The sequence below is a fragment of the Crotalus tigris genome, unplaced genomic scaffold (assembly GCF_016545835.1).
Source record: "Crotalus tigris isolate CLP2741 ecotype Arizona unplaced genomic scaffold, ASM1654583v1 scf7180000017666.27876245, whole genome shotgun sequence".
NCBI lineage: Eukaryota > Metazoa > Chordata > Lepidosauria > Squamata > Viperidae > Crotalus > Crotalus tigris.
In genome coordinates this window covers 1,271,765-1,295,150 of record NW_024096551.1, presented here as the reverse complement: position 1 = coordinate 1,295,150, position 23,386 = coordinate 1,271,765, and the positions used below count along the sequence as shown (strand labels likewise).

Below are 23,386 nucleotides of genomic sequence, written 5' to 3'. Positions count from 1 at the left end.
GTTAGATCTTAAAGTAAGATAGGTTGGTGGTTCCAACTTTTAAGATTTACTTCTGATTTTCTCAGAATTCGTACTGTAATTTTAAATCTAATTATCTGTCCAGTGCTTGCTTACCTCCATCATCTCAAAAATGCTCTCTGGATCAAGGCTCCCTCTTCCTACTTTTTTCATGCAAGTGATAACACCCTGACTTGTTACAGAAATAAGGAGGCTAGCCAAGGAACATGCTTCTTCCTGAAGAGTGGCATCGATCACATGCCTATAGCCAATCTGTGAAAACAAAGGCATATATTCTTTACTACATCTGTACTGAATGTTGAGTAGGACTAAAATTGTATAGAGCTGTCAAATAAAAAGAAACTTCCTACTCACTTCGGGATCAACATAAAATATATATTCCCAAGAATATGCAGTACTGCTAACAATGCCAAAGTATTAAAACAGTCTGTTTGAGAGTCGGTTCGGCACTGTGATTAAGCTGCTGAGCTAGGAGTGGGGAAACAGGAAGCCTAGTCTTGCATTAGGCATAAAAACCAACTAGGTGATCTTGGATTAGTCATTCACTCTCAACCTTGTAACCTCACCCTTCTTTAGATGACATTCATTGTCTCTGGTAAACTATGTCAATAAATCAATTTAAATTTCAATTAGGTGTGCATTGCTCTCCAATTTTAGCAACAATTTCAGAGAATATTTTTTTATTATAATGGCAATGACAAATCACTTCTCAAAATGCTGCCTAACAAACCACATGAACTTGTTTATTTAGTTATCAGGAGTCAAATCCAACCTGAAGACAGAGAGAAAAAAGGAAGTAATTTCTATGCCTTCATATCAATCTATCTATCTTCAAACTCCTTTGTTAGATGACCCTGTAATTCAAGGTGAAAAGATAGCAATTGGATAGAAAATTAGCAAATAGACAGAAAATCTTATTTCATTCCCATTGTGATGTTTTTCCCAGGTAAATTCATGAATGATCTTAATATTACACAATCTTCTTTTTATTCTCCCAGACATTTTCATTAATTCATTAGCTTGAGTATTAATTCTTTATTATATTAGTTTATTACTACTTTGATCAAAAATATTTTTAGAATATTGTTGATATTTTGATAGTGAGGATATTTCCTTCCAATGTTATTTGCAAATGGAAGAAACACAAAATAACTGTCAATCTCCTTAGTCTGGGGCTCCATGAAAGAGCTCACTCCTGGAATTTCAACAATCATGAGAAATAGTGAGGAATCAGCCCAGAACTACACGGTAGAATTTTGTCAATGATCTCAAGGCAGTTGGGATCATAGTCACAAAGAAAACAATTGGTAACACGTTACGCTGTGAAAGACTGAAATCCTGCAATACCCGCAAGGTCCCCCTGCTCAAGAAAGCACATGTACAGGCCCGTCTGAAGTTTGCCAATGAATATCTGAATGATTCAGAGAACTGGGTGAAAGTGTTATGGTCAGATGAGACCAAAATCAGCTTCTTTGGCATCACCTCAAGGGGGGGAGGAATGCTGCCTATGACCCCAAGAACACCATCCCCACCATCAAACATGGAGGTGGAAACATTATGCTTTGGCTGTGTTTTTCTGTTAAGGGGACAGAACAACTTCACTGCATCAAAGGGATGATGGACTATGTACCGTCAAATCTTGAGTGAGAACTTCCTTCCCTCAGCCAGGACATTGAAAATGGATCGTGAATGGATATTCCAGCATGGCAATGATCCAAAAGACACGATCAAGGCAACAAAGGAATGGCTCAAGAAGAAGCACATTAAGGTCCTGGAGTGGTCTAACCAGTCTCCCCCTTAATCTCATAGAAAATCTGTGGAGGGAGCTAAAGATTCGAGCTACCAAAAGTTAGCCTCGAAACCTTAATGACTTGGAGAGGATCTGCAAAGAGGAGTGGGACAAAATCCTTCCTGAGATGTGTGAAAAACCTGGTGGCCAACTACAAGAAACGTCTGACCTCTGTGATTACCAACAAGGCTTTTGCCACCAAGTCCTAAGTCATGTTTTGCGAAGGGGTCAAATACTTATTTCATTCATTAAAATGCAAATCAATTTGTAACTTTTTTGAAATGCATGTTTCTGGATTTTTTTGTTGTATTCTGTCTCTCACTGTTAAAATAAACCTACCATTAAAATTATAGACAGATTATTTCTTTGTCAGTGGGCAAACAGAAAATTAGCAGAGGAATCAAATATTTTTTTCTCTCACTATATAATTATGAAAATTATGTTTTAAAATTAAAAATCTAGATAAATTATACTTAGTTATTTTAAAAAAATATTTTCTATCTGTTTTAGAAACCAACTCAGTATATACTTTTATAACAAGTCTGAAATTATGCATTTATATAAAGAACATTTTATATAATGTAATTATAACGTATTTATATAAAACATCAAAAAGAGTTTTTTTGCTCTAAACCCTCTGTTCCTTTCCTGAGTTTGCCAGGTTGGACAGTAAAAAATGATGACAGGAATGGAGCAAAATGCCATGCCACACATTGCTGGCGCTGATCTTGTAAACCACTGGCTTGGGTTTCAGCTATCCCAAGCAACCAATTCCCAGCAAGTACTGTTAAAATGTTTTTCAATAGGAAAAAACCTTCTCTATCTTTGTCTTAAATATAACATAATTATAGTACATTTACATTTATTTATATATTGCCTTTTACTTTAGACTTCTTGGAGGCACTAATTACTTAAAAATGGAACTGAAAAAAAAAAAATCTGGAAAGGCCAGAAAAATTTAGACCACTGATCAGCAATAATCCCAACATAATTTGCTCAAAAAGGTCAATTTGAAGCTTCATAAGCAACTAATTTCTGCATACCTAATTTTTTGTAATAAAATATCTAAATCTTCATAAATAATCTGCTTCCCAAAGATGTTTAAGGAACAAACAATATTCAAGACTAATAAGGATACTTCTCCTCTACTTGAAGAAGAAAGAAAAACACCTTGTATATGGTTTCCAAGAACTTTCCAAAGTTATGGTCACAATTAAAAAACACAACACAATCTTTCTGCATAACTTTCAGTTTAAAATAAGCATCAAAAGAAAAGTTCTGAATTTTTACAGGCTTACTTTGCTTAAGGTAACAATACAAGGAATATTATCAACATTGAGTCGAATACAGTCAAAAGGATCATCAGATAGTTCAAATTCATGTCCTCCTTCATCCTCCAAAACACGTACTTTGGGGATCCTAAAGAAAACAGAAATGACCATCAAACAGTATGATATCCCTGTATATTTTGTTAAGTAGGACTGACCCAATTCCCAACTAATAAGTAAATAAGCAATAAGTAAATTTCTATAAATTACAACTACTTTTATGTTTATATAAACTAACCATTATATAAAGTGATGAACGTGCCACTTTACATTCTGTAGTAATAACTACTTCTTCCTGCAAGAAGTGGAGATACAGATTCCATATCATCTATTTTCCACCATATTAAACCATCTATTAATAATACAGTATACCCTCTAATAGATCAAAACCATTATATGTATTGTCTGGATTAATCAATAAATCAGTAATATACATAATTTTTTTCGTTTAGGTCTAATTTTTAAAAACTCAAATACTCCCTTTCTTTTTCTGGTAATATCTATTATCTCATATTGGGCAAACAGAATTCTTATTTTCAACTGATATTTTATACTGGGGGCCAAAATTTCCCTTATCTCAACTTCTCCCTTTTTCCCTTTTCATACCAAAGTCTATTAGTCTTGCTATACATCTTACTCTTCAATTATAATGTTACTTTATTTTCTAAAAATTATCTATTTTCCACCATATTCAACCCACTAATTAGTAATATGAAATCTCCTCTAATAAATCAAAATCCTTATTTTCTTCAGCCTTACTCTGGCTTTCTTTCTTTGCCAACTAACCTACAAATTTGCTGTATTGAATCTTTAGAATTGTAGGCAATTTGATATTTCAACAGACACTCTACTGAATTATCCACACAGTTCTAATAAGCACAGCAGGAGGAGCATTATCACACTATTCCATGTGTACTGATTTACACTAACTATTTTGTATGAGCACAGTAAATTTCAATAATCTTCCCTAGATGTGCATTTTCATTTGGTGACACATCCTGCAATGTATAGATGAAAAGAGGACATATACTTACAACTATTGCATTAGGTTTTCCTAAATGAAATACATTAACTAAATACATTTACTCAGGTTGGGGAAGATTAACCCATAGCATCACTCTATCTTATGTCTGCTGTTCAAGTTTATATAAGAAAATACTGAAGACAATTCTTCAGGATTTTGGCTTTGATGCCCTCAATATGCAGGTGATACTTAAACCTTTCTTTCCCACTTTTACCACATTACAAAGAGGTTAAGGAATTGGATATGTAATAAAGCTTAAGTCAAACAAGCTAGGAATACCATTGGTTCAGGAATTCTTACTCAAGGCTGGACAGGGTAGAATTCCTCTTGAAAGTTCAGGTTCATCGTCTGACCTTGAATCTTTGATCTGGCAGTGAACTTGTGTATAATTTTATAGTTGTGTTGTGCTTCCTACTTTAATATTGGATTGCAACAGTGATCTAATAATGTATCAATTAATGTTATTTTGCTAGCTTTTTATGTAGAATGAAATATCTATTGCATTGACATATTAGGTGCAATAGGTGTCGGGTACTATTTTATAATGAGAGAAAAGTGGCATAAGTAGTAACTCAATCTTTCACACTTTTTATAACTTTACATAATCTAGTACTCTCAGACATTTTGGTTGCAGACTGTATCACATTAGCCATGGTGACGTCCAAGATGTACAAATTTAAAGTGGACATTTTAGAAAGTATTGTTTGGCAATTCATGAAACACATACTTCACCACTGCATTCTTTTTAACAGCACCATGCTAGTTGCTGTGTGTTAATCACTTTTAAAATGTAACATCAAAGGTCTGAAGTCAGTAAAAAGTATGTCAAAAGACTAATCTGTGCCCTGAATAGAACTTTTTGTCATCAACTTGGAAAATATTCTGCTCTCCTTAGCTTTCAAAAAAAATATAATTTAGAACAGCTCACAATCTGTAACGAAGAAAATACACAGTGCCAAAATATGGACTCATTCCAAAGTTGAGGCATTTGGAAATAGTAGCCTGCAAATATCTGTCAAACTGTTATGGAGCTTTTATATAATATAGTGGAAAAAACCCACACAGGACAAGGTATTCTGAATCAGGCTATTTGGCAAAGCTAGAAAGCTCAAAAGAATTACAGGATTTGGATAACTACTTTAGCTCGTTAAAAGTAAATAAATGTTCCTAAACAAATATAAATTAACCTTCTGGGCTGGCCAATTTTTCAGTAGATGAGGTCTCCAAATCATCTGGCCTTCACGTATGGGCGTGGTTAGAATTTCAAACTTTTGTTGTTTTTGTGGGAAATGTTGCATGTGTTCTTAAAAAAAAAAGACTAAGCTATGTTTATTTTAGAATTGACACTGCTATTTAATAAATGTGTTTCATTTCAAATGAATAAAAATATGCTATCAATGTTTGACAATCATGATCAAGAAATATAACTGGCTTATTGCCAGTTACTCTCTCATTTATGCAGAATGTGCTTTACAAATCTTTCACTAAACAGTTCATTGAAAAGGAAAATCCATGTACAAGAAAAAACTAACCCAAAGAAAGATGTACTTATTCAAGCCTATATTCAATTTTATTCCTATATTGGTCTACAAACTAATAATGGTTAGTTTGTAGGTAATATCTCAGAAACTGCCTTTTGAAAGAGATGTGTTCCTTACCTGGTATTAAAAAGTGCTGCCTTCACTGCAATTGAGATGGCATCAAACAAGTTACCACCACACTCCAATAACTGAAATTTTGAAAATAGATTTTAATTATTATTGTATCATTTTAATAATCATTTTCTATTCCAAAAGCTATGATTTCATCATCTCATTTTTATAACAATTCTGATATAAATGTATAAGTTACACAAAGGTGGTAAAGCATGAATAATTACAGAAACTTCCACAAAATTTGTTATTTTCATTTAATGTATTAAAAGATATAGTTTTAAAAAGCTGAACTGGATGAGAAGGGATGTTGGTAATAATAAGAACAAAAATATTATGAATGCTTTAATTGCTTTAAATAATTCTCTTTGTAATATGCAAACAACGCATGAAAGATAAGAAAATATTTTCCTGTCTTATAGATAGAAATGCTGACAGATGACTTCCGGTTTGCCATCACGCCTGCCGCGGCCACTGAAAGGCGAGCTCTGTCTTCCGCGTCCAATTTCGTTCCACTGGGGGACCATGGAAAGGGTCGAAAGTTGCCCTGTAGGGGCGATGAGCAAGGAGGGGACCCCTGCTTGATAATGGGAGGGCGGCAGCCGTTCCACTTGATCTGGGGCAACCCTCCAAACGGCAGAGGAAAGACCGGCCATAGCAATGTGGCTCGTTAGTAAGCTGCAGACAGCCGAAGTCAAACTTACCATCAAGCACTTCTAAAGCAACACGGATGAAACTGGGTGAGATCTGATCTTCTCTTTAAGATCCTAAGTATTTTATTTTTCTGCCCAAAGTATCTTTCCCCCTGTGAGGAAAGAGGGAAAGGAATTTCTGCTCCACCCTCTAAGAACAGTGGCGACTGACTACCCAGAGGAGTTAAAGCACTAAAAGAATAATTTTAATCTAATTGGATGTATATGCTTCTGAAACTTGGGGACCAAAAGTTTTCTTACTTTTACTGGAGACTTTTGTTTTTATCTACAACAAAGAAATAAAACTGGAAAAACGATTATAAAAATTTTGGACTTAAAGATGTCATCGGTGACATCTTGTGTCAAAGTTTGGTATTACAACTTGTTATTGCCTAAAAGAGACTTGGCTTGAAGCCCAGACTTCAGATAAAGGTCTTTCGACCTTCATAGATATCACCTGTGAGAAACTCAGCTGTAAAGAGAACTTCGGGGTGATATAACTGGCCTGCTTGAACTCTGAATGTAAACCTTTATTGACTTTCAGAGTTATATGTGGGGAATTGCTTTCCTATCTCTTTATTTGAAGAACATTGGTTATTACATGAGATGATGATATATCTTGGACTATAAAATCTTACTTGACAAATGACTTCTATTATAAAGACTACCTATAAACATGTGAAATAGAGGTCCCATACTTAGTTATAAAATTATTTTTAACGTTTGATTTTAAAGTCCTCAACTTAGCACATCATTAACAGAATATGAATGAAGATCAGGAAAAGATCCTTTCCATGTTGAAAGCAATATATGAAACCATTCTTTCGGCTTGTGACAAAATAAGACTCAACATAAAAGAACAAGATGCCAACTTAGATACACAAACCCAAAATCTGACCACAACCAAAGACCTAATAGAAGAAGTGGAACAATCAAATACTAACACAGAGGACTCAACAAATACAGTTAATGGAAAATCCAGAAAAGGGAGTGACAACACTGAAAATGGAAAAGATTTTTTATATAAATCAGAAGAAATTTGAGAAAGAAGAAGAACAGATTGAATGGAAGGTAAACTTATCAGGACAATCATGGGGAATTGGAATAATAGGGAGAGATTTAATGAATACAAATGAGCTAGCCCTTCCAAAAATGGCAACTAAATGATCTCTCTTATTTCAAATAATATATACATAACAATAGAGGGAGATCTATTTGATGATCTAAAAGCACTAACATGGAAGGCTAGTTGGCAAAGGAAGAAAGCCAGAATAAGGCTGAAGAAAATTGGGGTTTTGATTTATTAGAGGGGATTTCATATTACTAATTAGAGGGTTAAAGGGAGAAGTTGAGATAAGGAGAATTTTGGTTATTAAATTTAAAATATTTGGAAATTAGTTGAAAATAAGGATTCTATTTGTTTAATATTTAAAAATTAGACCCAAAAGAAAAAAAAATTATGAATAAGTTTGATTTATTGATTAACCCAGACAATATATATAATGGTTCTGATTTATTAAAGGAGATACTTATTATTAATTAGATGATTTAATATGGTGGGAAATAGATAACTTTTAGGAAATAGAACAAGACTATATTCAAATAGATGTGTATTTTGAATATTAGATTCTGTTATGAATTGAGATAAGGGAAACTTTGATTACCTAAAACCTGGAAATTATAAATATCAAATGTTAAATCTGAATATTGGGAAAAAATCAATAACAGGACATTGACTGTCTATAAAGATTGAAGTAATTAAGATATGTATAAGCTAAAAATTAATTGATAAATGTAATAATGATGTTTTTACTTAATTGATATAATAAGAACTGTATTAGCTTAAATACGAGATAGTAGCTATTAAGGGGGAAAAGAGAGGAAATATTTGATGTTGTAACTTGAGATTTGTACTAAAGATTTTTGTATGTTATTGAACTATTGATTAACCCAGCCACCACATTGCTTTTTAAATACTTAATTGGAAAATTAATAAAATATATATAAAAAAGAAATGCTGAGAGATAATAGTTTGAAAAAGTCTGGCTTCAGATTTCCTGGCTTCAATTTTAAATGCTAATTATTCTGTGCATTCCTTCCCTGGATTTTTTTAAAATAACAACAAGAACAATAATAATAGTGACTGGACAAATGTGCCATGGTCACCATCAAACTGAGAAAAATAGTGAAAACTGAAGGAATCAAATGCCCTACAAAATAACATCAAGAGTTTGAAAAAAGATGATCACTGCAAATATTTGGGCATACCTGTTGTCAATATCTGACATCAAGCAAAGTGAAATCAAGAAAAAAGGTTAAAAGTGAATACATCAAGGGAAAAGATCTTAAGATCCAAACTCAATGGTGGAAATACCATCAAGGCAATCAACACCTGGGCAATTCCAGTCATTAGATACCCAGCTGGAATAGTGGATTGGACTCAAGCAGAACTAAATGGATAGGAAGACCAGAAAAATAATGACAATGAATTATGCCCTTCATCCATGTAGCGACATTGACAGACTCTACCTACCAAGGCAAATAAGAATGTTGCAAGTACATAAGATGGTTGAAAAAGAAAAAAAGATTATAAGAATATCTGAAGAACAGTGAAGAAATTTAGTATACTAAGAAGGCTTAATGACTACTGGAGTGACCAAGTGCTCCTTTCACTGCAATTGAGATGGCATCAAACAAGAAAGACCAAAGAGCAGAATGGAGGCATGGGAAGATAAAGCATTATATGGCCAATACATTTAAAAATAGCAGGAGAAATAAATAATAACAATGGTTAAGAGCAGGAAAGTTGAAGAAAGAGACAGAAGGACTGATTTTGACTGCACAAGACCAAGCCTTAAGAATACAGGCATACAAAAGCCAGAGTTGAGATGACAGCAACAGACAGCAAATGCACCTATGCCAAGAAGCTGATGAAACAGTAAACCGCCTGGTTAGCTGCTGCAAAAAAGATCACACAGACTGACTACAAGCAATAGCATGACAAAGTAGCAACAATGCTGCATTGGAAGATCTGCAAGAAACATTGGGATGATAAAATAGAGAAAGTCATAAAAAATGAAGAAGCTAAATTGCTGTGGGACTTTAAAATTCAAATTCAAAAGGCACCTATCACATAACATCCCAGACTTAACAATTGTCGATAAGAAAGACAAAAAAGTCTGGCTAGTGGATGTGGCAATGCATAGAGACAGCAGAAGAGAAGAGAAAGAACTGGAGAAGATAACAAAATACAAAGACCTGCAAATAGAAATAGAACAACAAGCAAACAAAGGTAATACCAACAGTAATAGGTGCCTTGGATGCAATCCAAAATAACTGGAGCACCACTTGAATACCATTGGCTTTGACAAATTCACCATCAATTAATTGCAAAAGGTGGCTTTACTCAGAACAGCTTGTATCCTGGGACAGTACCTTTAACATCATCAAACATCCACATCTGCTTATCCCAAGTTCTTGAAAAGGATTCAATAGGTAGACAAAAATGCCAAATTCAATCTGAACATTTGGCTGATTGTGTGAATAATAATAATAATAATAATAATAATAATAATAATAATAATAATAATAATAATAATAATAATACAGGAGGAGAAATTGAAAAGTGGCTAACAACTGGGAAAACCTACCTAATAATGAAAAATCCAGCAAGAGGGGCAACACCAGGTAACTACAGGCCAATTACCTGCTTACCAACAACTTTCAAATTACTAACTGGTGTGGTAGCTGATGCAGTACAACAGCATCTAGTTGAAAACAATCTCTTTCCACCTGAGCAGAAAGGAAACCGCCCCAATAGCAGAGGAACAAAAGATCAACTCCTAATAGACAAAATGATCTTGGAAAACTGCAAGAGAAGGAAGACCAACCTGAATGTGGCATGGATTGACTACAAAAAGGCATTTGACTCTCTGCCACATGATTGGATAATCAAGTGCCTAGAAATAACAGGAGTAAGTAGAAACATCAGAAAATTTGTGCAAAGATCGATGGCACAATGGAAGACACAGTTGCAGATCAATGGTGAAAAGCTGGGAGAGGTTAATATCAAGAGAGGAATATTTCAAGGAGATTCATTATCACCATTACTATTTGTTATTGCACTGTTTCCTCTGTCAACAATACTGAATAACTCAGGACATGGTTATCAAACATCAAAAACATCTGCTAGACTATCCCACCTCCTTTACATGGATGATCTGAAGCTGTATGGAAAAACATCATCTGAAATAGAATCGCTGCTCAACACTGTCCGTATATATAGCCAAGATATTGTAATGGAGTTTGGCTTGGACAAATGTGCCACACTTACTATCAAACAAGGAAAAATAATGAAAACTGAAGGAATCAAGATGCCCCACGAAAATAACATTAAGAGTCTGGATGAGGAAGAGTACTACAAATACTTGGGTATCCTTCAAGCTGACAACATCAAGCACACTGAAGTCAAGAAAAAGATTAGAGGTGAATACATCAAGAGAGTGAAGAAGATCTTAAAATCCAAACTCAATGGAGGAAATACCATAAAGGCAATCAACACCTGGGCAATCCCAGTCATTAGGTACACAGCTGGAATAGTGGACTGGACTCAAGCAGAACTAAAAGCAATGGATAGGCAGACCAGAAAAATAATGACAATGAATCACGCCCTTCATCCACGCAGTGACATTGATAGACTTTATCTACCAAGGCAAATAGGTGGGCGTGGAATGCTACAAGTACATCAGATGGTTGAAGAAGAAAAAATGGCTTTGGAAGAATATCTGAAGAACAATGATGAAGATGCACTGAAATTAGTATATCAGGAAGGCTTACTAACTACTGGAGAGACCAAACTGGCCTACAAGAAAGACCAAATGAAGAACAGAATAGAGGCATGGGAAGACAAAGCACTACATGGCCAATACATGAAAAAAATAGCTGGGAAAGCAGATAATAATAAAACCTGGCAATGGCTAAGAGCAGGAAAATTGAAGAAAGAGACCGAGGGACTAATTCTGGCTGCACAAGACCAAGCCTTAAGGACAAATGCATACAAAGTCAAAATTGAGAAGACAGCAACAGACAGTAAGTGCCGCCTATGCAAAGAAGCTGAAGAAACAGTGGACCACTTGGTAAGCTGTTGCAAGAAGATTGCACAGACTGATTACAAGCAGCGGCATGACAAAGTAGCAACAATGGTGCATTGGAAGATCTGCAAAAAATATCATTTGCCTGTAAGCAAAAACTGGTGGGATCATAAAATAGAGAAAGTCATAGAAAATGATAAAATTAAACTGCTCTGGGACTTCAGAATTCAAACAGACAAGCACCTGCAACATAACACCCCAGACTTAACAATTGTCGATAAGAAAGACAAAAAAGTCTGGATAGTGGACGTGGCAGTGCCTGGAGACAGCAGAATAGAAGAGAAAGAACTGGAGAAGATAACAAAATACAAAGACCTACAAATAGAAATAGAAAGACTGTGGCAAAAGCAAGCAAGGGTAGTACCAATAGTCATAGGCTCCTTGGGTGCAATCCCAAAACAACTGGAGCACCACTTGAACACCATTGGCATTGACAAATTTGCTATTAGTCAATTGCAAAAGGCGGCCTTACTAGGAACTGCTTCCATCCTGCGACGATACCTGTAATACCATCAAACATCCACATCTGCCTATCCCAGGTCCTGGGTAAGGACTCGATAGGTAGACAAAATGCCAAATCCAGTCTGAACATCTGGCTGACTGTGCGATGATTGATAATAATAAAGTTGGAAGGGACCAACCCTACACCATTTCAGACAAATAGCTGTCCAGTCTCTTCTTAAAAACTTCCAGTGTTGGAGCATTCACCGCTTCTGGAGGCAGGTTGTTCCATTGGTTAATTGTTCTGTCAGGAAGTTTCTCCTTAGTTCTAAGTTGCTTCTCTCCTTGATCAGTTTCCATCCATTGCTTCTCGTCCTGCCTTCAGGAGCCTTTGAGAATAGCTTGACTCCCTCTTCGTGGCAGCCTCTGAGATATTGGAACACTGCTATCATGTCCCCCCTCGTCCTTCTCTTCGTTAAACTAGACATACCCAATTCCTGCAACCGTTCCTTATATGTTTTAGCCTCCAGTCCCCTGATCATCTTTGTTACTCTTCTCTGTACTCTTTCTAGAGTCTCAGCATCTTTTTTACATCGTGGTGACCAAAACTGGATGCAAGTGTGGCCTTCCCAAGGCATTGTAAAGTGGTATTAATACTTTACGCGATCTTGATTCTATCCCTCTGTTAATGCAGCCCAGCACTGTGTTGGCTTTTTTGGCAGCTGTAGCCACTGCTGGCTCATATTTAAGTGATTGTCTACTAGGACTCCGAGATCCCTCTCAGTTACTACTATTGAGCAAGGTACCCCCTACACTATATCTGTACATTTGGTTTTTCTTGCCTAAATGTAGAAACTTACTTTTTTCACCATTGAATTTCATTTTGTTAGATAGCGCCCAGTGTTCAAGTCTGTTCAGGTCCTCCTGTATCTTAAGCCTGTCTTCTGGAGTGTTGGCTATTCCTGCCAGCTTGGTGTCATCCGCAAATTTGATGAGTTCCGCATCTATCCCCTCGTCCAAATCATTGATGACGATGTTGAAGAGCACTGGGCCACTACGCCCCACTACACACTTCCCTCCATGTAGATGCAGTTCCATTGAGGAGCACATGCTGAATATGGCCAGTCAGCCAGCTACGAATCCATCTGGTGGTGATGCTGTCTAACCCGCATTTTCCAACTTATCGTGTAGTGGGTTGTGATCTACTTTATCAAATGCCTTACTGAAGTCCAAGTAAATTATATCCACAACATTCCTCTGATCCACTAATTTTGTCACTTGGTCAAAGAATGCAATAAGGTTTGTCTGACATGATCTATTTTTGACAAACCCATGTTGGCTTTTAGTAATGACTTTGTTTGCCTCTAGGTCAGTGGTTCTCAACCTTTTTAATGCCGCGACCCCCAACTGGTCGTAAGTCGAGGACTACTCAACCGGTCGTAAGTTGAGGACTACTCAACTGGTGCAGCACCGTTTGCAGAATGGGACTTTTGGCGGGCTCAGTAGGGCAGAGACAGCCTGGACAATTCCTATTGGATTTTGAAAGCCAATAAAATTAGACTGTATTCAAGAGAGTCTATTCTATTGGCTTTCAAAAGCCAATAGAATAAAAGGGAGTAGCACAGCTAAGGAAAGGGGGGAAAAATGGTGGACTGTGTTGTTTGGCGACCCCCGTGAAATGGTTGTTTGACCCCAAATGGGGTCCCGACCCACAGGTTGAGAACCACTGCTCTAGTTGTTCACTGATTCGTTGTTTGATTATCTTTCCCAGAATCTTCCCAGGTTTTGAGATCAGGCTGATATGTCTGTAATTTCCTGGATCCATTTTTTTTTCCTTTTTTGAAGATGGGAACTACATCAGCTCTTTTCCAGTCCTCTGGTAGTTCCCCAGTGCTCCAAGATCTTTGAAAAATATAGTTCAGTGGTTCTGAGATCACATCTGCTAGTTCCTTGAGAACCTTGGGGTGTAATCCATCTGGTCCTGGTGATTTGAATTCGTCTAGACTGGACAGGTGCTCACTTATCATTTTCTTGCCTATCTTAGCTTGTGTTTCTATACTGTTTTTTATGGCGCTATTTTTGATAGGTTCGTCTGTTTTTTCCCTTTGTGTAAAGACAGATGCAAAAAACAAGTTAAATAGTTCTGCTTTCTCCCTATTGCTAGTCACCTTCTTACCACTCTCACCCACTAATGGACCAATCGTTTCCTTCACTTTTTTCTTATTTTTTTACATGTTGAAAGAAGCTTTTTTTGTTATTTTTGACTTTGGTTGCAAGCCTTAATTCATTTTGAGCCTTGGCTTTCCTCACTTCATCTTTGCAGGCTCGGGCTATTTGTTGGTATTCTGATTTAGTTATGTGTCCCTCTTTCCACTTTCTATACTTGTCCTTTTTATCTTTCAATTTGTCAGAGAGTTCTTTATGCAGCCATGCTGGTTTCTTTTGAGAGCTGTTATTTTTCTTCTTTGTTGGTATTGAGCTAGACTGGGCTTCTATTATCTTGCTTTTCAAAATTTCCCAAGCTTCTTGCGTTGTTTTCCCCTGGAGGATTCTCATCCATGAAATCCTTCCCAAACCCTCTCTGTTTATTGAAATTAGCTCTCTTGAAGCCCAAGACTCTAGTTTGACTATGTTCTATTGCTTGTGCTTCCATAATGTTGAATTCCAATATTGCATGATCACTACCTCCCAAGATTCCTGTGTCTTCAACACCTTCTATCATTTCATCTCTGTTAGTGAGAATTAGATCCAAAATGGCTAATCCCCTAGTTCCCTTCTCTACTTTTTGGGAGACAAAGTTGTCTGCTAGGTTTGTCAGGAATCTGTTTGATCTTCCACTTGCTGCAGAGTTCATCTATTTCCTCTTTTTGGTTGGGTGGCCTATAGTATATACCTATGGCAATGTCATTTTTTCCTCCCTTTTATATTGACCCAAATGCATTCAAGACAGTTTTCGTCATTGTTGTGCTATATTTCTGTGGAGATGTAGTTATTTCTTATATAGAGAGCAACTTCACCTCCTCTTTTATTTGTTCTGTTTCTTTTAAATAATTTAAATCCCTCTAGCTGTGTGTTCCATTTGTGGGTTTCATCCCACCATGTTTTTGTATTATAATAATAAACATGAGCTATCAGAAACACAAACTGTTTAGTTCCATTTAGGAACTAGAAATACCAAATTTCTCTAAGCAGTAACAAAATAACAGAAAAGAATAACAGAATTGGATGGGACCTTGGAGGTCTTCTAGTCCAATTCTCCGATCAGACAGGAAATCCTATATCATTTCAGACAAATAGTTGTCCAATCTCTTCTTAAAAACTTCCAGTGTTGGAATATTCACAACTTCTGGAGGCAAGGTAGAATAAAAAGAGGACCCAGGCAACTGAGGAATATAAAAGAGAGGTAAAAAGTGAAGATCTGAAAATTGGCTGGGTGACTTTGGATCAAGTCATTCTGTTTGAGTCCAACTCACTGCACAGGGTTGTTGTTGCTATGGAGAAAGGAGTATTAAGTATGTTCTGGTTTGAGTTACTTACAAAAGTAATAAAGGCATGATAAAAAAAATCTTATAAATAAAATAAATGCATCCAAGAGTTTGGTAATATTTAGACTTTCAAAGCTCTTGAGCTTAAATTTAATTTAAATTCACACAGAACTTACTTACTTACCAAGACATCAACATAAAGGATCCAGCAATGCTGTCTGGGATTAATACAAAGGGTTTTCAAGTCGATGCTGCTCTCATTATTAAATATCCTGTAGAGTGTATTTGCGATCTCAGTGCCAAGTTCTTCACCACCACGTCCTTCAAATTCTGGAGTGGCATTTGCTGAACTGAAAGTAAAAAATGTATTACAATTCAGAAAATTCAAACCATAGTTCAGAATATTAAATATTCATTAAATATAAAACCAAGGGTATAAACCAATCAAGGATAGGAATTATAAAAAAATTTCTAACTACCTCCAAATAATTCAGTTGGGTATCTTATTTTCTATTCTTTAATAATTTATCTTTGTTACTAAATACAGTGCATTATGTTGATGGAAATTATTCTTATGAAACTAGAACTACTGATTAATTTAACAAAGATTACAAAGATACAATTACAATAGTAAAAGCTAATAGAAATAAAAGATACAATAGAAAAGTTGCTTGCTTAATCTAATAATAGAAAAAGTAGAAAGAAAAAAGGAACAACAAAAAAAGAAAAGATTATAGTAAAGAAAAATAAGACTTCCAACCTTTATTACAAGTATAAACTATTTATCACCTCTTAAAATACAACAAATGACTCTTCTTCCCCTATCCCATCTCTTTTCTATAAACAAATCCATAAAGCATAATCATTTCAGCCCTGATGTCAGCAAAAGTTCATTAATGGTTACCAGATATAACAACATAGCTATGTTAACCTTGATCAAATAATCCAACTTTGTATTCCTCCCTTTTATTTCTAACAATGTTTAGTCCATTCAGATAATGTCATAGATTTTGATTTCTTTTCATATCTTGAAACAAGATATGCATGAACAACATAAGACAGGATTAGGTGCCCAACATTTAATTAACTAACGAACGCAAGAATTTCATAGGGGGAGTTGAAAATTACATTAATTTTATTTAGATCAAATTAAAATGCATCAACTTTTTTCTGATACAGAACCAACAAACAGGTAAACTAGTGTTAACAACATTTTCGACAGGTAAATATGGAATGTAACCAAATGTCTATGGAGATTCTCAGTCATCCAGGTCATAGTTATCCCGAAGATGCTTTTCCACGAGGCAACTGGACTCTTGGGTTTTTTTCTTTTTTCTTCAATGTCTTCAAAGAAAAAACAAGAAAATCGAGTTGCCTCATGAAAAAGCATATTTGGGATGGAATGTAACTCTAATTTGATTTATTACTCAACTCAATAACGTTGCAATTCTCATAAAAGGTCTTCTTCAAGTTGAGCTCAACTCTGGTTATTCAGTAATGTAATTCTTGGCAAATTGGTTTATTTTATCCCATGATGTTTAATTTATTCATTTATCAGTTTAGTCTACAGCCCCAGTATTTCTGGTTGTATTTCTTCTTCATACTAATTAGGATAGACCCTCCTTTGCTTCTGATTTGCTAAGGTGGAAAATAAAAATTCTAATGAAATTCATTTTGCTTCCTTTTTAAAAAAATTTAGGATTTTGGAATGATAATGAAAAAAGAATGGCTAATTTGGCAATCTAATAAAATGGATACACTTTAATCATCTAAGGAAGTAATTCAGAGAAGTTTCAGATGTTAAAATATATTCAACTAGCACCATCTAGTGGTAAGACCCTTAATATAATATGCATACTCTAAATTATTTGAAGTTTTGACAGTGAAATTTTATCAGCACTGAGTCACAAGCATAAGTAGCAGATGCCTGTGCAATAAGTACATGGGAATCATCACCTGACAATGGTTTTCTGCTATTAATACTGTATATAATCATACTTCACTCAAATGACTAGTAATAGAACTAGGTAACACTTCAGTGCAAATTATCTTTGCTTAGGCCTTAGGACTTTGTGTAAATTTTTAAAGGAAGGGGAATAGAGATTTTTTTAATTTTACATTCTTACAGAGAATTCTTAATCTTTATGACACAACTGTCAGGGAGGGAATTAAAGCAATGTAGGTTTTGTGATCAATCCTACATGCAAGAATGGGACTTTTATTTCACTTCTGCTACTGAGGGAATTCATCTATTCAAGTAATACCAAAAGAATTTCAGAAGAATCAGCAGAGGTCCCTTTGTTCCTTTGGCAAAGATAATCTACTAAGTTGACCAACACTGTTTTAATATCATACTCATGCTTGACACTAGACTGAAATGATCCACTGATTTTTAACATTTAGTGAATTATAAACAGTTATCTACTTTTGTTAAAAATTATGAATTGACATTTTATATGTATATTTCATCCTGATCCATCCTTGAAAGATGTACGTGATCCATCTTTGGAAATTTCTGTTTTCCTTCCTTGCTATAGATTGATCCAAGTGCTTCAGGAACAGTGTATTTCCAGAAGCAAATCTTGTAGAAATAGAGGGAATTATTCCCACAATGCTTAATCTATTCAGACAAATTAACAAGTTTTGGGAATGTGCAAGAAGATCTGCATTTAACTATAGCAATATTTTTTTAAAAAATAAAACATCAAATAAAACTGGTTATAAATTGTCAGCAAAATGATTGTGTCACAACATCTTTACAAATATTATGAACTTTAATTGTGGTTTTCATATTTTAAAATAGTGATTTCTTTAGCTTTGACATCTTTCATTAAATGAATATGTTTTTTCATATTGTTCTTGAGATATATATCTTATTGTACACAAAACTGATCTATGTTCGAACAAATCAATTTGCAAAAAAAAATAAATTAAGAAGTGGTATAATGTATAATTAATCTAAACATTTTTCCCTGATTGTTGGAGATCAGTTTCTCTAATCTTGCTTCATACAGCCCTATACTCAATGTAAAATGATGAGAGTGATATCATCCCACGCATTCCTGAACAAAGAGAAGAAAAAAATGAACTGCAAATATAATAGCTGAATATATCTAATGACATATTTAAGTTCTTTAAGCAAATATATATTTATTTGCAAAATGAGTAACTGCAGTATTCAAATTAATGTGGATGCATTGTTATGTGCTAGGGCAGTGGTGGCGAACCTATGGCACGCGTGCCAGAGGTGGCATTCAGAGCCCTCTCTGTGGGCACGCATGCCATCGCCCCAGCTTTGCCTCCCCCGTGGCCCCTCCTCATCAGCAGCCCTCCCTGGAGGAGAATCACCCGAGCAGCGCAGCCAAGAACATGGCAGCCAGACAGCGGGGACACTGCACTTGCACCGTCGCACAGATGCTGCTGCAGGGCGTGGGTGGAGGATGTGGCTGCCATGGCGCTGCTGGGCTGCTTGGGCGATCTGCGGCGGGCCGTGGAGGTGGTGGGTAGCCCTGTGGGTGGGCAAGTGGGGATGGAGCGGGGATAGGCTGTGGCCAGGGGCGAAGTGGGGGTGGGCGGGGGGCAGGACCAGTTTTTGGGCACTCGGTTTCTAAAAGGCTCGCCATCACTGAACTAGGGATTTTCAGGGCATTTCCGAATCCTTATTTTCGTTCTGTAAATTTTTAAAAACATAGGCATTTTGTCAATAATGTGGCTTTTTGTGTATGTGTGTCTTCACTTGTGGTTGACAAGATTTGCCTTTGGCAAGATTTCAGAAGTGGTTTTCCATTGCGTTCTTCTAAGGACAGAGAGAGTGACTGGCCCAAGATCATCTATCTAGCTTCAGGCCAAATGTGGGACTAGAACTCATGGTCTGTAGATACTATGGTGCCTTAACCACCATATCTAACTGGCTGTCAACATGACTTTTACCTGATGATAATCAAACACAGGCTTCCACTGTTAATAGTTAAACTAACCAATCAACAAAGAATTCCAAGGAGCCTTCATTTGGCTTCTCCAGCTTTGGTGTTCCCATTTCTGCCTTGACTCCAACCAGGATGTCTGTGTGCCCCTGTTATAACAGAGATAGATATGTTTTCCAAGTTATTTGATCTTACAAACTTATATTTCCACATGAATCAGCATTATCCAGCAGTTCTCCTTAAAGCATGAAGAACTCTGAAAATAAAAAAGACAATTTTAAACATTTTCAATTCCCTCAAACAAACAACCAATTAAAACAAAGTATTATGTAGACAAGTATAATTAAGTGCTGTTAATACCCTATCTATTTGCATGGCTATTAAATAAATATTTAGATATTTCCATAAATCATACAACACTTACTAAACAAAGCATAGGCACCCAGTGGTCTCCAAATTGTTCCAAAACCATTTGGTTGGTTTGAAAGTTTGGTTTCGTGGCTTTGGGTTGAACTGTAGAATTCTTGGTGCTCCCTGAGCTTGGTTAGTCATTTGTAGAAATTACTGAAATAGATAGCTTTATCAGTGCTAGAGAGTGTGAAGCTTGCTCCCTGTTTGTATACAGCAGCTTACCCTGTCAGTGTTGATGGGGGTAGTGGTTTTCCCCTTGGTAGTTCCTTGATTAGGGTATTATTTTCTGCTTGAAGAAAAAAGAATACCTGTTTGAGCAGAAAACAATACCCATATAGCTGTGCAACATTGTTAATTATTATATTTATGTTCCACTTTTTGTTCAGAGACTCATAATGCTTGCTCTCTGCCCCTTCCAGCATTTGTCCACAAAAATGGATGCAGGTATCATGGAGCTAGTCTTGTTTTATGGGGAGCAAGCCCACAGCACATTTATAAATAAGATCTAGGTTATACTTTTAGCAATTTCTTCGGCTTGCCAATTAGCATAAACAAAATTTGCTAATTGAAAATAATACTTCATGCATTTTAATACATCTGACAAAATACATTCTGACGTACAAGAATTATGTATTAATTTTTAACTTAAATATAGAATCCTATACTAGAATTCTTAAGCAACAAAATGTGCTGATTTTATAAAGAGAAGTATTCTCTTCAAATAAAATCAAGAGATATAATGGCAGGGTACAATATATTAGATGTACTTACAAGTTTTACTCTAGCAGACCCACTTGTATTAGATATCACATCTGTTTCCACTTCTGTACATCTATAATCTTCACAGCCACGGCCATCAACTCGAAGATCTTCCTACAATACCAATTCCAATACTGTCACATTATGCCATCACAATCTTGTCAAAATATACATTATTTAAGTAGTAGGGTAAAATTTACTTAGAGAAGCAAATATATGTACTATGAATGACATTATGGATTAATATAAAAGCAGTCCAAGGAAAGTTTTCTCTTAGATTTACCTACCATTGCAATCAGCTCACTCATTATTTAAGTAGGCCTCATTCAAAACAGTCACCTCAAGCATGATTTAAATCCTTATCATATTATATCAAGCCTCAAGGCTGTAGTACATACATATGCTCTGATTTTATACATATGCTCTGATTTTATGCAAGGTAAAAAAAAGCTACTTTTGCTAAGAACAAGCTATAATGCAACATGAAAAATTACCAAGATATTCAAGTAGCTTGTTCTTTGTTTTAATTACTTTATTAGAAGAGGCTTTTCCTTTCAAATGCGTATGCAATAAAAAACTATAGTTTCTTTAAACTGTTCCCTTAATCTTACAACATGTGCAAAGGATGCATAGGCAAAATATGGAAGCTTAAAGCATAATAGAGATCACTATTGTATCAATAATAAAGAATCCATGTCTTTCAGACTTTCCTGACTCACAACTTAACATGTAATGCAGTTACTATAGTTGGTTTATAAGGAATGGTGGGAGTTGTAGCTCAACTGTTCTAGGAAAACAATTTCCCACTCAATTTATTTCATGAATTGCATCTTAATTAAGATTATTGACCAGACCAATTATGTAAATCTTTTAAAATGCACGTCTTTTTAAATGCCTATGCTTTCAATTTACTGGTTGAAATATTTTATTATTTTTAAGATTAATAGTCAGCACCTTGAATTGCACCTGGGAGGCAACTGGTAGCTAATGCAGCAGTGCACAATGAAAAGTACCCACTACTGTTTATACCACAGGTGTCAAACTCACCCTGTCACGTGATGTGGCATATCGTGACTTTTTTCGCATTGCCAGAGTTGGGATAGGCACAGCTTTCGTATGATGCAACCGGCCCATGGGCCAGCAGTTTGACACTCCTGGCTTACACCATTGCATTTTGAACAATTGCTGTCCCTAGGTGGTCTTCAAGGACATATCCATGAAGAGTGCATAGCAGTAATAAGATGGCTTTGAGTGACCATCTGTAGTGCCAGGGTCTCTTGGTTGAAAAGAGTGCAAAATGTACCTATGCAAAGGACTTCAAGCAGCATCTGTGAGTCTAGCAAGACCCCCAAGGTTTTATCCAAGTCTCAAATTGGGAAGTATAAATTCAGTTCAAAATATTAGCTAGCTCTATTATGAAGCATTAATTTTAACTAATATCAAATTGCTGGAACTGCTATTTGGGAACAATAGGCAGTTCAACCTCAGCAAAACTAAGTGGCTTTGGAGGATCCAGGAAATTACCATCTCTGGTGAAAGAGATGGTGGTATTACCCCAAGTAGATCCTAAGTACAATCACAAGGTCATTTTGGATTCATGATTCCTGTTCAATGAACAGGTGACACTTGTGGCTAGAAGGGCTTTTATACAACTTTGGGTTGTGTGCCTGCTGCACCTGGTCCCGGATCAGGAGACTCTGCTGTAATCTTGGTCACTCATTCTCTGGTTGCCTCCTGAATGGGCTGGACTTGTAGAGTATCTGTAAACTTTAACTGGTGCAAAATGTGATGGCCCAGGCAGTTATGTGCACTCCCAGATTAGAACAAACTATATCTTTACTGTGAACTGCATTGGTTGCTAGTTTGCTTCTGGGTTCAATTCAAGATGTTGATAATGACCACTAAAGACCCACATGGCGTGGCAGCTTATTCGAGGGGCAGACTTTCTTTGGTTACATCTATCTGTCTTCTCAGGTCTAGAGGAAAGGCAGGTTGCGGTCCCATTTACTAAGGGCATTCATTTGTTAGTAACCAAGAGGACAACTTTTGCTATCCGCCTTTTGGAATATAATTTCCTCCAAGGTGAATTTGGCTCTGACTCTACTGATATTTTAGAAGTCCTTTAAACCTGGTTATGTCATTGTGCTAGGGAATCTTACGGAATTACGTAGCCTGCTTCCACAGATTATGTTTTATGATTTAATATTTTAATTAGTTTTAAGTAGGCTTGCTGTTATTGTTATGGTTACTTAGCTGTATTTTGCTTCTTGTTACTTCTGTAACTATGTGAGTCTCCCAGAGTCGTGTATGTAAAATGGCCATGCCATCTTAAATTCGCACACGGACTGCAAGTCACATCCTATGACTATGCGGAGGAAATAAATACACATACGTACATGCAAAAGAATAGAAAAAATACTTTTTTATGATGGGGTACATTCAAGAAAAAATCTAGAAAGAAGCTTAAAAGGAGCCCTTACAATCCCTACCCCCGTTTGCCGGCCTTTTACCTGGACACCGTGCATGATATAAACTTTTTCCGCCTCGCTCAGGACCACCGACGCCATAATAATTAATCCCAAGCGCAGACTCCTTCGCCTCCAAACACCAAGAACCTCTCAGCAGGTGGTCAAAAAAAAAAAAAAAAAAGCGCCTGACACCACCATAGAGTTTCGCTAACCTCGCGCCTTCGCAGCGCCTTCTGATTACGTCAC

The 23,386-nt window shown here is 36.1% G+C and overlaps 1 protein-coding gene across 3 annotated transcripts in view; it reads right to left on the bottom strand.

The window, feature by feature from the left end:
- Window positions 1-23,386, bottom strand: part of EXOSC7 (exosome component 7) — a 25,282-nt gene extending 1,896 nt beyond the window's left edge. For 2 of the 3 annotated variants that reach the window (XM_039336115.1, XM_039336114.1), the window contains exons 1-7: window positions 23,183-23,386; window positions 20,685-20,786; window positions 19,557-19,651; window positions 15,764-15,929; window positions 5,818-5,888; window positions 3,106-3,226; window positions 115-270 (exon numbers count right to left, since the gene is read on the bottom strand). In XM_039336115.1, coding sequence (XP_039192049.1) covers window positions 115-270; window positions 3,106-3,226; window positions 5,818-5,888; window positions 15,764-15,929; window positions 19,557-19,651; window positions 20,685-20,786; window positions 23,183-23,239 — 768 coding nt within the window. In that variant the 5' untranslated portion in view covers window positions 23,240-23,386. Of the gene's footprint in view, window positions 1-114; window positions 271-3,105; window positions 3,227-5,817; window positions 5,889-15,763; window positions 15,930-19,556; window positions 19,652-19,926; window positions 20,103-20,684; window positions 20,787-23,182 lie in introns of those variants that run through there. The other variant, XM_039336116.1, reaches the window with a different exon arrangement.